The sequence below is a fragment of the Anolis carolinensis genome, unplaced genomic scaffold, assembly GCF_035594765.1.
Source record: "Anolis carolinensis isolate JA03-04 unplaced genomic scaffold, rAnoCar3.1.pri scaffold_12, whole genome shotgun sequence".
Taxonomy (NCBI): Eukaryota; Metazoa; Chordata; class Lepidosauria; order Squamata; family Dactyloidae; genus Anolis; species Anolis carolinensis.
In genome coordinates this window covers 654994-671570 of record NW_026943823.1, presented here as the reverse complement: position 1 = coordinate 671570, position 16577 = coordinate 654994, and the positions used below count along the sequence as shown (strand labels likewise).

Below are 16577 nucleotides of genomic sequence, written 5' to 3'. Positions count from 1 at the left end.
GGATATATGTGGGGAATGTGATGGAGTGAGAAGACAGAGGCTCAATGAGGAGAGCTGGAGATATATGTGGGGACTGTGATGGAGTGAGAAGACAGAGGCTCAATGGAGACAGTTGGAGGATATATGTGGGAAATGCAATGTAGTGAGGAGACAGAGGCTCAATGGAGACAGTTGGAGGATATATATGGGGAATGTGATGGAGTGAGAAGACAGAGGCTCAATGAGGAGAGCTGGAGATATATGTGGGGACTGTGATGGAGTGAGAAGACAGAGGCTCAGTGGAGACTGTTGGAGATATATGTGGGAAATGCAATGTAGTGAGGAGACAGAGACTTAATGGAGACAGTTGGAGGATATATGTGGGGACTGCGATGGAGTGAGAAGACAGAGGCTCAATGGAGACAGTTGGAGGATATATGTGGGGACTGCGATGTAGTGAGGAGACAGAGGCTCAATGGAGACAGTTGGAGGATATATATGGGGAATGCGATGTAGTGAGGAGACAGAGGCTCAGTGGGGACAGTGGGAGGATATATGTGGGGAATGTGATGGAGTGAGAAGACAGAGGCTCAATGAGGAGAGCTGGAGATATATGTGGGAAATGCAATGTAGTGAGGAGACAGAGGCTCAATGGAGACAGTTGGAGGATATATATGGGGACTGTGATGGAGTGAGGAGACAGAGGCTCAATGGAGACAGTTGGAGGATATATATGGGGAATGCGATGTAGTGAGGAGACAGAGGCTCAATGGAGACAGTTGGAGGATATATATGGGGAATGCGATGTAGTGAGGAGACAGAGGCTCAACAAGGACAATTGGGGGATGTTATTGGGAAATGTGATGTAGTGGGAAAACCGAGATGCCAATTGGGACTTTCCCTGAAGAATTCATCAGATACAGAGAATCTGAATCTTGCATTTGGATGTGTTTGGTTTTCGGAAAGAATGGGCTGCCGTTCCAGCACTTGCTTTGCGAGTGACGCCTTTCCCACTGCAGGGCCTGCCCAGCACGAAGGGGGCCCAGAAGAGATCCCAAGGAGGTTTGGGCAGGGGTTTCCTTTCCCACACTTTGAACTCCACCACTGGGACCCAGGGAGAAACAGGGAAAGGCTTCTCCGTCTGTGTTTGGAAGAGCGTTTTACCATCTTGACACCCCGTCAACCTCGGGGTGTTCCCAGTGAAACACATGACACGGTGTCGGCGATGACGAGGAGGAGCGTTTTACGGCCCAGATGCCTTGCAAATGGGAAAACTGGCAGAAAGCTCAGCTGAAATGCCTTTGCACTTTCGGGAGAACTTTCAACAAAGCCTGGCCAGGAATACCTCTGTATATTGGAGCTGATCCTTTGGGTGCATCTGCACTGTGGAATGGAGGCGGTTTAACACCACTTTAACCATCATCATCATCATCATCATCATCATCATAGGCGATCCTCGTGTAGGATCTTGGCCGTGGGTCCACAGGTGGCTGTAGAGAACTATTCTTGATCCACAGCTTCTTTCACAGTTGTGTCGTAGTTGTGCAGGTGTGTAGTTGTGCCGTTGTGTAATTGTGCCATTGTCTAGTTGTTGTGTAGTTGTGCAGTTGTGTAGTTGTGTAGTTGTGCAGTTCTGTAGGTGTGTAGTCTCGCAGTTATGTAGGTGTGTAGTCTCGCAGTTGTGTAGTTGTTGTGCAGGTGTGTAGTTGTGCTATTTTGTAGTTGTTCAGTTGTGTACTTGTGTACTTGTGTAGTTGTTGTGCAGGCATGTAGTTGTGCCATTGTGTAGTTGTGCCATTATGTAGTTGTTGTGTAGTCGTGCAGTTGTGTAATTGTTGTGCAGGTATGTAGTTGTGCAGTTCTGTAGGTGTGTAGTCTCGCAGTTGTGTAGTTGTTGTGCAGGTGTGTAGTTGTGCTGTTGTGTAGTTGTTCAGTTCTGTACTTGTGTAGTTGTGCAGTTGTTGTGCAGGCATGTAGTTGTGCCATTGTGTAGTTGTGCTATTGTGTAGTTGTTGTGTAGTCGTGCAGTTGTGTAATTGTTGTGCAGGTGTGTAGTTGTGCCGTTGTGTAGTTGTGCAGCTATGTAGGTGTGTAGTCTCGCAGTTGTGTAGCTGTTGTGCAGGTGTGTAGTTGTGCCGTTGTGCAGTTGTCCAGGTGTGTAGTTGTGTAGTTTAATACCCTCAAGGATACGGAACAGTTTGGTAAAGGGACAATTGGACAAAGAAGGGCCAAGAGCTGGCAAAAACAGCAACTCCCATTGCCTTGAGCCGAAGCAATTTGAGTGGTACAAAACTGTGTTAATTCTAGAGTGTAGAAGCGCCATCCTCGGGCACCAAACTGGGATTGTTGGAAAGGGAAAGAACGAGAATGCCTAGAAAACAGAAAAGCCAAAGGATTCATATCGGTCTTCTTCTTACGGGACTGGTGTCTTCTTGTCCTTTGGTCTCTCCGTGGAGCAAACTTTGGCCCAGTTGTCTCTGTAGCATCGTGGGAAGTGGGTTCGAACTGGATTAATTCCGCAGTGTAGAGGCTCCCAAAGGAACCAGTAAGGTCTTTGCCAGAAGAGAGAGGCATTTGGGTTGGAAGGAGGGAGAAAGAGGCCCAGAAACAGGCCCTGCCTCGTCCGCTCTTCACTTCTTTGGCCTCCGTTCTGTCCAGATGGGAGGCTGCTTCTACACAAGAATGTGCTCACTCTCCTCCGCCAGAAAGAAGAAAGGAAAGAACGAAAGAAAGAACGAAAGAAAGAAGCAGAGGATGGGTGTGGAGGAGAATTCAGAAGGGGCCGAGCACCCTCTGCCGGGCAAAGGGACCCCGTCACGTTGTGGAACCAACAAGTGCAGTTTGGACCCACTTTAATGGCTATAGGACCCTGGGAGTTGTAGCTTCACAAGGTCTTTAGCCTCCTCTGCCCCACCAGACTGCAATGCCCATTAATCCATAGCATGGAGCCATGGCAATTAAAGCAGCATCGAACTGTATTCATTCTGCAGTGGAGATGCTCTTGCAATGGGGATGCAATGCAATGCAACGGAGATGCAATGCAATGCAATGCAGTTGCTAACGCAGGGTATAAATAATAATAATAATAATAATAATAATAATAATAATAATAATGGAGACGCAATGGGATACAATGCAATGCAACAGAGATGTGATGCAATGCAATGGAGCTGCTAAAGCAGGGTATAAATAAATATAATAATAATAATAATAATAATGGAGATGCAATGCAATACGATGCAATGCAACAGAGATGCGATGCAATGCAATGGAGCTGCTAAAGCAGGGTATAAATAAATATAATAATAATAATAATAATAATAATAATAATAATGGAGATGCAATGCAATACGATGCAATGCAACAGAGATGCGATGCAATGCAATGGAGCTGCTAAAGCAGGTTATAAATAAATATAATAATAATAATAATAATAATGGAGATGCAATGCGATACGATGCAATGCAACAGAGATGCGATGCAATGCAATGGAGCTGCTAAAGCAGGATATAAATATAATGATAATAATAATAATAATAATGGAGATGCAATGCAATATGATGCAATGCAACAGAGATGCGATGCAATGCAATGGAGCTGCTAAAGCAGGTTATAAATAAATATAATAATAATAATAATAATAATAATAATGGAGATGCAATGTGATACGATGCAATGCAACAGAGATGCGATGCAATGCAATGGAGCTGCTAAAGCAGGTTATAAATTAATATAATAATAATAATAATAATAATGGAGATGCAATGCGATACGATGCAATGCAACAGAGATGTGATGCAATGCAATGGAGCTGCTAAAGCAGGGTATAAATAAAAATAATAATAATAATAATAATAATAATAATGGAGATGCAATGCAATACGATGCAATGCAACAGAGATGCGATGCAATGCAATGGAGCTGCTAAAGCAAGGTATAAATAAATATAATAATAATAATAATAATAATAATAATAATAATAATAATAATAATGGAGATGCAATGCGATACGATGCAATGCAACAGAGATGCGATGCAATGCAACAGAGATGCGATGCAATGCAATAGAGCTGCTAAAGCAGGCTATAAATATAATGATAATAATGCTGATAATAATAATAATAATGGAGATGCCAAGAGACCATCGACTCTCACCTTACTTTAATAAAATACATCACCGTCATCATTATTAATTTATTATTATTATTTTTAAAGTAATAATATTATTACTTTATTATTATCATTATATTATTATTATTACATTTTTATTATGACACAGCAAACAGGATAGATATGCTGGATTTTTATTACTATTATTATTACTATTATTATTATTAGACCCAAAATGACTTGAATCCCATTGAAACTCCCATTGGCTCAATGAGATTGACGTGTATGTTTACAAGGCTGAGTTTTCAGTAGTCTCTGGGCGCCCTCTGGTGGCGGAAAAGCAGCATAGCACCCACCCCACAAAATTTATTATTTCAAACATTGTTGAAATAATATTGTTACCTTTATTATAGTTATTATTTCTATTGTTATATATAATAATATTTGTTTAAATATTATAGTTATATCTAATCTTAAATCTATCATCATGTATATTTATGATTACATTTATTGTTATATTTGTTGTGTTTATTATTATTATATATTTTGATTTATTTGCAATATATTTCAATATCTAGTGTTACATTTTGGCTAGCAGGGTGTAAATAATAATAATAATAATAATAATAATAATGATGATGATGTAATGCAATAGAGATGCAATGCAATGCAATGGAGCTGCTAAATCAGGGTATAAATAAATCTAATAATAATTATCATCATTATCATGATGCATTGCATTGCGATATGATGCAATGAATGGAGATGCTAAAGCAGGCTATAAATAAATATAATGATGATGATAATAATAATAATAATAATAATAATAGAGATGCAATGCGATACAATGCAATGCAACAGAGGTGCAATGCAATGCAATGGAGATGCTAAAGCAGGGTATAAATAATAATAATAATAATGCTGATGGAGATGCAGTGCGATATGATGCAATGCAATGGAGATACTAAAGCAGGCTATAAATAAATATAATGATAATAATAATAATAATAATAATAATAGAGATAATAATAGCGATATGATGCAATGCAACAGAGATGCGATGCAATACAATGGAGCTGCTAAAGCAGGGTATAAATAAATATAATAATAATAATAATAATAATAATAATAATAATGGAGATGCAGTGCGATATGATGCAATGCAATGGAGATGCTAAAGCAGGGTATAAATAAATATAATGATGATGATGATGATAATAATAATAATAATAATAATAATAATAGAGATGCAATGCGATATGATGCAATGCAACAGAGATGCAATGCAATGTAATGGAGCTGCTAAAGCAGGGTATAAATAAATATAATTATCACCATCATCATCATCATCATCATGGAGATGCAATGTGATATGATGCAATGCAATGGAGATGCTAAAGCAGGGTATAAATAAATATAATTATCACCATCATCATCATCATCATCATGGAGATGCAATGTGATATGATGCAATGCAATGGAGATGCTAAAGCAGGGTATAAATAATAATAATAATAATAATAATAATAATAGAGATGCAATGAAATACGATGCAATGCAACAGAGATGCAATGCAATGCAATGGGGATGCTAAAGCAGGGTATAAATAAATATAATAATAATAATAATAATAATAATAATAATAATAATGAGATGCAATGCGACACAATACAATGCAATGGAGATACTAAAGCAGGCTATAAATAATAATAATAATAATAATAATAATAATAATAATAATAATAAGGATGATGATGAAGATGCAATGTGATACGATGCAATGCAACGGAGGTGCAATGCCATGCAATGGAGATGCTAAAGCAGGGTATAAATAATAACAATAATAACAATAATAATAATAATAATAATAATGGAGATGCACTGCGATACAATGCAATGCAACAGAGATGCTAAAGCAGGGTATAAATAAATGTAATAATAATAATGGAGATGCAATGCGATATGATGCAATGCAGCAGAGATGCAATGCAATGCTGTTTTCTGAGTGTTGCTCTTTATTTACTGTCCTGACTTTTTATAGTCTTTAAAAAAAAAATACTGGGAGCCAGATTGTGTTCATTTCCATGGTTTATCTTTTATTGGAGAGAATTATGCCTTTGGGGCTGGATTTTTGCAAAGAAGGCGCATCTACACCGCACCCTTAACGCGGTTCAGGACCGCTTGAATTGCCAGGCCTCTTTTATGCAGAAACCCCCTTTGGCCACGCCCACATAAGCGGAGGGGGGCGTGGCCTGATTTGCATGAAGTTGGTCCCTGTCCAGGGTTGTCGCGTGGGCTGGAAGGAAGGAGGGAAGGAAGGAAGAAAAAGAAGGAAGGAGATCTCAAAGAGGAAGAGGAGCAGGAGGAAGAGGAAAAGAGGAGGAAGAAGGGAAGAAGAAAAGGAAGGAGAGGAGGAAGGAAGAAAAAAGGAAGGAGACGTCGGGGAGAAAATAGGAGTCGCATCCCGGGAGAAGCGGGCAAGCCCGGGCTTGCATTTCAAGTCAGTCGCTCCTTGCAAGAAAGCAAAGCAGGTGGGCTCTTCCTGCATTCAGAAAAACAACTATATTAGTATATTATATTATTATATTAGCATGTGTGTGCATATATATATATACAGTATATATATATATATGTGTATGTGTGAGTGTGTTTATATATACACACACTTTATTATCAATTTAACAATATAATAATATATAATACTCATACTATACTACTGATATTATAATGTATTTTATATACATATAATGTTGATAATAATATTATAATGCAATACAATATAATAATAATACACTATTAGAATGGTATATTTATGTTACATGTAATATTACTAATAATATTGCAAAATAGCCGTATAGTACAATATAATAATATATAGCCTATTGTATATACATATAATGTTGATAATAATATTGTAATGTAATACAATATAATAATAATAATACATTATTAGAATGGTATATTTATGTTACATGTAATATTACCAATAATATTGCAATATAGCCGTATAGTACAATATAATAATATATAGTCTATTGTATATACATATAATGTTGATAATAATATCGTAATGTAATACAATATAATAATAATAATACACTATTATAATGGTATATTTATGTTACATGTAATATTATTAATAATATTGCAATATAGCTGTATAATACAATACAATAATATATAGTGCTATACTATACTGATATTATAATATATTTGTATATACATATAATGCTGATAATAATATTATAATGCAATACTATTCTATGATTCTATGATTCTGTGATTATAATTATTATTATTTGCAAAAAAGCAGCCCCATCCTCAGGAATAATTATTATATTCTTATACTATTGTTATTGTTATTATAGTATTATAATAATAATAATTATTTGCAAAAAAGCAGCCCCATCTTCAGGAATGATTATTGTATTCTTATACTATTCTATATTATTGTATTAGTGGTATTAGTAATACTTAAAAGAAGCAGACCCATCCTCTGAAATAATAATAATAATAATAATAATAATAATAATAATAATAATAATAATAATAATTAGACCTGTTTGTGACTTCTTTCTGTTGGCTTGCTTTTGCAGAATTTATCTTCCAAGGAATTTGCTATTAAAATGGCCAAAGAAGCAGTGTTGATGCTCTTCCTGATGTTCGCGAGTCAGGTACGGATCTTTCCTGGGAAGAAATAAAATTTTTTAGTTCATTAATATTATATTATGGAATCGTGGGAGTTGTAGTTTTGCAAGGTCTTGAGCCTTCCCTGGTAGATAAGACAGTAAATATTAAGTACCCTTTGCTTTTTGCACGGAGCCGTTTCGGATGCAGGGAGGAGGAGGAGAAGCACCGGGACCATGTTGTTGTTGTTGTTGTTGTTGTTGTTGCATTTATTTATATCTCTCTTCCCTCTCTTAAACAACTCTCAGAGCAGCTTACAATAGTAAAAGCATAGAATCACAGCCCGGGAAGGGACCCCAAAGAGGGCACCCAGTCCAGCCTTCTTCTGCCACAAAAGAGGGCACAACCAAAGCCCTCTCGACAGATGGCCATCCAAAGAGGACCCCAAAGGCTATCCCAATGTGTGTGGCTCGCTCACCCCGCTTTCCTCTTCCCCAGGTGCCACGCTTTCCTGCCAATCCGCTCGAATGCCGAGAGAACGAATACCTGGACGGCATTTCCGGGAAATGCAGCCCTTGCAAGCCGTGCGGGCCCGGGATGGAGCTCTCGCAGGTGACCGTGCAAGGCCATGCAAAACTCATTGGAGTTGCAATTGTTTTAGGGGGAGAAATAGAAAAATAAGGAAGCAGATCCTCATCTTTTCCTATAGGACTATGTAACACAATTCTTGCAAATAATAATAGTAATAATAATAATAATAATAATAATAATAATAATAATAATAAGGCCACCCGACTGGGATCTGCGCGCATCATCCGAAAGTACATCACACAGTGCTAGACACTTGGGAAGTGTTCGACTTGTGATTTTGTGATACGAAATCCAGCAGGTCTATCTTGTTTGCTGTGTCATAATAATAATAATAATAATAATAATACATCACACAGTCCTAGACACTTGGGAAGTGTTCGACTTGTGATTTTGTGATATGAAATCCAGCATGTCTATCTTGTTTGCTGTGTCATACAATAATAATAATAATAATAATAATAATAATAATATACATCACACAGTCCTAGACACTTGGGAAGTGTTCGACTTGTGATTTTGTGATACGAAATCCAGCATATCTATCTTGTTTGCTGTGACATACAATAATAATAATAATAATAATAATAATAATAATAATAATAATAATATATTCATTCCTGAGGATGGAGCGGCTTCCTACAAATAATAATAACAACAATAATAATAATGTGCAAGTTTCCTCGGTTGTAATAAGTTTCTGCTTTTGCTCTGACCTGCGTTGTGTGTGTGCCTGTCTTGCAGGAGTGTGGCTTCGGCGAAGGTGCGCATGCGCGGTGCGTCCCTTGCCCTCCACGTCGGTTCAAGGAGGTCTGGGGCCTCCAGCGGTGCAAACCGTGCGCCTCGTGCGGCCTCATCAACCGCCTGCAGAGGTCCAATTGCACGGCCTCCTCGGACGCAACCTGCGCACAATGCTTCCCCGGGTCAGTGCGGAGAGGTCCGGGGTCTGGGGTGGCGAGAGAGGGGATCGTGGCAAAACTAGAGCAAAATGTGTTGTACCATGAGTTGCAAACACCTGATTTGCAAACCGACATGCCTAGCCATTCATTTGAAACACTTTCCAATACATCCAAACGTAATTAGAAACCAGCACAACATCACTAATAATAATAGTTTAGAATACCATATGTACTCAAAGATAAGCCGAGTTTATGAATATATGATCTATTCTTCTCTTACCCTCCCTTATCCATGTGTTTTCTTTTGCAAAGCCTCCCTCGCTCTTAACCAAGGAAATGTTTTGAAAAGGGAAAGAAGCCCTTGCAAGTCAGGAAAAAGAAATATATATATCCATTAATCTCATAAAAGCATTTTCCCCTGAAATGTTTGTTAATCTCTCCTACAGATATATAGGCGTTAACTCCCTGTATGCTTTTGCAATCCCTATGTACTTATATCTATCTATCTGTCTGTCTGTCTGTCTGTCTATGTATCGATCTATCTATCTACATTAATTTTATATCTGAATTTTCCCCTCGTATGTTTGCAGGTCCTTGCAAATCCTATATACATATAGATCCATGTACCTGTATATCTGTATCCATATATATACATTATTTAGCCTATTGATGCCTCGATCAATGTAGTTTTATTGGCATCTATTTTTATTTTGAAATTGACCAGTAGCTGCTTCATTTCCCACCCTCGGCTTATACTCGGGTCAATAAGTTATCCCAGTTTATTGTGGTAAAATTAGGTGCCTGGGCTTATATTTGGGTTGGCTTATACTTGAGTATATACGGTCATATAATAATAATAGTAGTAGTAGTATTGCCTTGTTTTTTCTTCTTTCCAGTTTCTACAGCAAGACGCAGATCGGAGGCGTCCGGGGCCTGGAGTGCGTCCCGTGCACCAAGCAGACGCCTCCCTCCGAACTGCAGTGTACGTATGCGCACGCACGCATGCACACACACCACTGCATTGATGGCCTTTTGACGTATGGTATAATGGTTTGAGTCCTGACTCTGGAGACTTGGGCTCAGGCCTCTGTTCACTTGGTCTGAGAGTGACCGGCTTGTGCCATGCGCTTTCCCTTTGGTGATGCTCTCTTCCGCTTCCAGGCCGCACCGTGGTCAGCCCGGAGCAAGAGGGTGTCCCTTTGCTCCCCGCCCAGGACGCGGCCCTCCTGGCCTTGACCGTCGGCGCTCTGGCCATCGCCCTGCTGGTCACCCTGGCCGCCTCCATCCTGTGCGGCCGGCGCTTCTGGAAGAGGCAGTGCCAGCGCGGTGAGTCCTCCCTTGGACTGGGGACTTGACGTACGCTTTGTCCAGTGGCTGTTTAGAAGGTGACGTCCCAGATCATTCTATAAATCTCCGTCTGCCTTTGCTTCCGTCCCCTTTTCCCTTCCTTTGGCCTCCAGTCCTTTTCCGCAGCCGGAGCCTCCCGGTGCCGAGAGTGACCTTCCAAGCGCCGGCCTTCCCGACGGATGACCCGGCATCGGAGGCGTCTTGCTCCTGCGACGGAAACACCAGGCCTTCGGAAGGTGACTCGCAATCCCAGACATGCTCATATTATCATATATGTTATATTAATTATATTATAGGGGGGCCCTGGTGGTGCAGCGTGTAAAAGCTGCCAAATTTGCAGACCGAAAGGTTGCACGTTCAAATCCGGGGAGCGGGATGAGCTCCCGCTGTTAGCCTCAGCTTCTGCCATCCTAGCAGTTCAAAAACATGCACATGTGAGTAGATCAATAGGTACTGCTCCTATTGGTGGGAAGGTAACGGCGCTCCATGCAGTCATGCCAGTGGCCACATGACCTTGGAGGTGTCTACGGACAATGGAGCCAGGTGAGCTCCCGCTGTTAGCCCCAGCTCCTGCCATCCTAGCAGTTCAAAAACATGCACATGTGAGTAGATCAATAGGTACTGCTCCTATTGGTGGGAAGGTAACGGCGCTCCATGCAGTCATGTCAGTGGCCACATGACCTTGGAGGTGTCTATGGACAACGGAGACGGGTGAGCTCCTGCTGTTAGCCCCAGCTTCTGCCAACCTAGCATTTCGAAAATATGCAGATGTGGGTGGATCAATAGGTACTGCTTTGGCGGGAAGATAATGGTGCTCCATGCAGTCATGACCTTGGAGGTATCTACGGACAACGAACTCTTTGGCTTAGAAATGGAGATGAGAATCAATCCCCAGACTGGACTTCATGTCAGGGGAAAACCTTGACCTTTACCTCTACCTTACATAGCTTTTCCAAGCGGCGCTCTTGCCCTGAGATTCCTCCCCTTCCGGAATGCAGAACTGGTCCAAACGCCCCCTTGTCTCTCCCTGCAGGTCCCTGGGGGGCTGGGCCCTGTCTCCCGGGAGCGGAAGGGGTGCCCAGCCTGGGGGATCCGGGGGGTCTCGGGTTCCCGTCCTGTGTGGCCGAGGGGCAGCCCCACCGCTGGACACGCGTCCCCGTGGAGTGCACCGAGACCGACCTGCAGAGGTTCTCTGTCCTGGGCGAGATGGAGGCGTCGCCCACTTCGTCCTTCCGGGATCCCGTCCCCGAAAGCGGGGAGCCGGTGGTAAGTTGCTTGTGGGTCACTCTCGTCCATTGCGAGGCTCAGGTCACATAGACATCCCAGCGATGGAAGGGGACCCCAGGGGTCATCCAGACTCTGCTTGGACTTCAAAGAAGACTCCAAAGGGAACCCCAGAGGTCATCCAGCCCTAAATAAAGATAAAGTGGGATATCAATAAATAATAATAATAATAATAATAATAATAATAATAATAATAATAATAATAAGGGAACCCCAGAGGTCATCCAGCTAGATGTCCATCCAGCCTCTGCTTGGAAGCCTCCAGAGAAGTGAAGGAGGCTCCACTGGATTTCAAGGGAGACTATATTCCAGGAGAGATAAAGTGGGATATCAATAATAATAATAATAATAATAATAATAATAATGGGACCCCAGAGGTCATCTAGCCCTCCCTCCCGTTAGATGTCCATCCAGCCTCTGCTTGGAAGCCTCCAGAGAAATGAAGGCGGCTTCACTAGACTTCAAGGGAGACTATATTCCAGGAGAGATAAAGTGGGATATCAATAATAATAATAATAATAATAATAATAATAATAATAATAATGGGACCCCAGAGGTCATCTAGCCCTCCCTCCCGTTAGATGTCCATCCAGCCTCTGCTTGGAAGCCTCCAGAGAAATGAAGGCGGCTTCACTAGACTTCAAGGGAGACTATATTCCAGGAGAGATAAAGTGGGATATCAATAATAATAATAATAATAATAATAATAATAATAATAATAATAATAATAATAATGGGACCCCAGAGGTCATCTAGCCCTCCCTCCCGTTAGATGTCCATCCAGCCTCTGCTTGGAAGCCTCCAGAGAAATGAAGGCGGCTTCACTAGACTTCAAGGGAGACTATATTCCAGGAGAGATAAAGTGGGATATCAATAATAATAATAAGGGAACCCCAGAGGTCATCCAACCTTCCCTCCCAGCCAATGGTCACCCAGCCTCTGTTTAAAACCCCTCCTATATTCAAGGCAGTCCACATTCCACTAGAGTTCAAAGGGAACCCCAGAAGTCATCTAGTCCTGTCCACAGACAGCCTCCTTTTGAAATTGAAGCAAACCTATTAACTAAAATAGTAATAATTATATATTGTCTGTCGCCTGGGCTTGACCCCATGTAAACTGCCCTGAGTCCCTTTGGGGAGATGGGGTGGGGTATAAAAATAAAATTATTATTATTATTATTATTATTATTATTATTATTATTTGGTAGGCTGTTGGGAATTGGGGAGATGGGGTCCAAAACGCCTGAAGGGCTGAAGTTTGACCAAGACTTTGCAGGGCTTTGGGGGCCATAACAACCTCTTTTCCTTTGCCTAGATCTCCCCGTTGCCGCTTTGCAAAAACGTCAGACGGTAGAAGACAGCGGTTGCAAAGCCGCATCTCGACTCAAAGCCTCTCCTGCCATCAAGACGCCTTTTGGAAATAAGACATGGAAGGAAAGAAAAACCCGGGGATTATTTTGAATGCCATATATATGTGCATCCAGATGTATTTCCACCTCATTTCAGGGATGAAGAAGACCTTGCACCAGCATTGTCTCCTTGTCCAAAAAGCTGCTGGGTTGCAACTGATCTGCCCAATGAGCTTGAACCTTGTCGTGATTTATTTGCTCCCTACTTTTTGCAAAGGGTTTTGCATCCGTTTCCCACTGTTGCAACCAAGCAGCTGGCAGTGGGTTTCGATGTCTTTCTCATCTGTCAACGTGAGATCTACCTTTGTGCCGTTTTAGTTCCTGGATTAATCTTGATGTTGTTTTGGGAAGAAATGGGTGGAAGGTGACTGCCTTTTGCACCAGCTTTGCATTGGTTTGCAATGGCCTGTGGAGTTCAATCTTCTGTCTTCCTTGGAAATGGACCTGACTTCATAGATCAAACAAACACTTGACCCGTTTTCAAGCAGACAGATGAGTTTGGTGTTGATTTGTTAATATTTTTGCATTTGGAGGAAGAAGGTCCTCTCTTTCAAAACCTTCTCCTTTCGAGGAAAGTGTCTTTGTCTTTGGAAACACTTTAAACACTGAGTTTTAAAAAAATAATATTTCTGACATTTATACCTGTTTGTTTACAAATGTGACTTTTACCTTTTGACATTTGAGGACTGACATTTATAACTATTTGTTTACCTTTGCTTTTGTTTTGACCTTTGGGGACTTGAATGGGGAGGAGTTACTATGTTTTGCAATTGTCCTTGTTCTGTTCTTCTGCAGATTGAGACCTTTGGCCGAAGAATGTGAATTTTTCTTTTTAAATTGCTCAAATATTACGGAGAGAAAAGATGCGTAGAGCTGGTTGAGGCACCGCAGATGTGACTCTTGCAATGCTGGGTTTCGCATCCGTCTCTCAGTCTGAAATCTACCCAATGCCCTCATAGGTTTCAAGGTATTAACGTATCACAGAGATGGGGAAGACGAGTCTCCATTGGACTGCACGTCTCAGCACTGGCAAGGAGGATGCTGGGATTTATAGTCCAAATCCTTCTCTTGTGGGTCTACTCTATTTTTGGCCCATGTCTCTTTGTTCAATGCAAGGGATGCCACTCTTCTGCAGAAAAGTCCATGGCATTTTATTATCCCCATTGCTTTTAGGGCCAGAAAGGGACTCTGGCTGCAACCCTTTGCAGGCGCATGATGCCATTGCCACAAGAGTGCTGCCCATGGCTCCGTCCTCCCTTTATTTTGAATGCAAGCGTCATCTAAGCGCTGCTTTGTTGTCCCCGTTTCCTGCCCAAGCCGTGACTTCATCCTCCCTTTTTGTGGATTTTTTTTTGCAAGGATCGAAGTCTCACCCTTTGCATCGGGCTATGAATGGCTCCTATGGCAGCATCCGTTCAGTCCCAGACTTGAGCTCAATGCGAGACACAAAAGGCTTCCGGCTCTAGCGTTTGGGGCTAATTTCCATCTTCAGTTGAGAGAAAAAAACACAAACCCCGTTGCACATTGCACTTGGTTATTTTAATTGCATTTTCCTCGCAAGCATAGATGTGTTGCCCATATGTATATATACCACAAACCTATGAAATCCGTCTAGGATATGGGGATATGGGAGCCTACACCGCCCAGGAGCCAAGGATCTGATCCCAGATGATCTGTTTTAATGTTTTTTCTAGCTTTATCATAAACAAATGAGATGAATGAACAAACTCTCTAAGGTGCTGAAACTCTTTCAAATTTAGGAACCGGTACCTTGGAGAGCTCCCTCCGTTTCTTGGCGGATCAGGAATATTTTGCAATGTCTTTATTATTTTTAATTTGGTGGCAATGCAGGTATACACTCAAATATACACACATATAAACATACATGTGCACATACATACATATATACATACACATACTCATACACATATAAATACATATACATGCATATATACATCTGCATGCATACACACATACACATACACACAGGCATACATATGCATATATGTATACATATGCATGCATATACATACATGAATACACATAAATATATACACACAGGCATACATATGCACATATGTACATAAACACACACACACACACACACACATATATATATATATATGCATACTTACATACACATGCATGTATACACACATGCATACATACGCACATATATACATGCATATACAAACATATATGCATGCATACACATGCATGTATACACATATACACACAGGCATACATACGCACATATACATACACACATAAATATATAAACATATTTATACATGCATATATACATTTGCATGCATTCACATGCATGTATACACAAATATATACACAGGCATACATACACACACATATATACATATACATGCATATATACATATGCATGCATACACATCCATGTATACACATACATACATATATACATGCACATACATATGTACATATATACTGATACACACATATTACATATATAGATACATACATGCATGCTGCCTATCAGTCCCATTTGGACTGAACATTTGGGAGGGGTCCCTGAACTGACTTTCCTCGTCTTTGCAGCCCAGGCTTAAATATATTTATTCTTTTTGATTTTAAAAATGGGCTTGATGTTTACAATGGACTCGCAACCCTTTTGTCCTTGAGCTATAAACTTTCAAAATATTTGCATTAACTTTTGCTGACGTTTCACCAAGTTGGGACTGTTATTGTTCTTTTCAATCATCTCCTGTGTTTCGTTTGGATCCTTGAATCTCGGACGTTTATTTTCCTGGGGAAAAAATGCAGGATTTTAATTGCAAACTTTGGAAACTTTCCATGTGTGTTGATGAATGTATTTTTATTTCTTGAGTTAAATACTTAAAATAAATGTATTTTCTACTTGGCTTTTTGTATGTGCAATTAATTGGAAGGAACGAAACATTTTGCATTAAACCACGTCCTGTTTTCTATTTCCACGGTTTTAAAATATTTGAAAATATCCCCAGGACAGGGTTGCTTGCATCTTAATACACATTTTGCCATTACTATTATTATTATTATTATTATTATTATATTTATTATGTTGTTAGCATGCTCATTATGGTTATTATTGCCATTATTATTATTATTATTATATTTATTATGTTGTTATCATGCTCATTATGGTTATTATTCCCATTATTATTATTATTATTATTATATTTATTATGTTTTATCATGCTCATTACGGTTATTATTGCTATTATTATTATTATTATACTTATTATGTTGTTATCATGCTCATTATGGTTATTATTATATTTATTGGTTATATTTATTATATATTTATTATTGTTATCTATTAT

General features: G+C 40.0%; 1 protein-coding gene across 1 annotated transcript; it reads left to right on the top strand.

The window, feature by feature from the left end:
- The first annotated feature begins 5862 nt into the window (after nucleotides 1–5862).
- eda2r (ectodysplasin A2 receptor) lies at nucleotides 5863–16135 on the top strand. The gene is made up of 9 exons (XM_062963833.1): nucleotides 5863–6620; nucleotides 7686–7763; nucleotides 8215–8328; nucleotides 9049–9227; nucleotides 10100–10185; nucleotides 10365–10529; nucleotides 10664–10786; nucleotides 11584–11816; nucleotides 13149–16135. The coding sequence occupies exons 1-9, from the start codon at nucleotides 6351–6353 to the stop codon at nucleotides 13185–13187; spliced, it is 1287 nt and encodes a 428-aa protein (XP_062819903.1). The 5' UTR covers nucleotides 5863–6350; the 3' UTR covers nucleotides 13188–16135.
- The last annotated feature ends 442 nt before the right edge of the window (nucleotides 16136–16577 follow it).

Bases quoted from the DNA above. Each gene is read 5' to 3' on its own strand.
- eda2r (XM_062963833.1), top strand. From the start codon at position 6,351: ATGAAGTTGGTCCCTGTCCAGGGTTGTCGCGTGGGCTGGAAGGAAGGA. The intron at 8,329-9,048 runs GTGACCGTGCAA...CCTGTCTTGCAG, and splicing joins CCGGGATGGAGCTCTCGCAG to GAGTGTGGCTTCGGCGAAGG. The intron at 10,787-11,583 runs GTGACTCGCAAT...CTCTCCCTGCAG, and splicing joins AAACACCAGGCCTTCGGAAG to GTCCCTGGGGGGCTGGGCCC.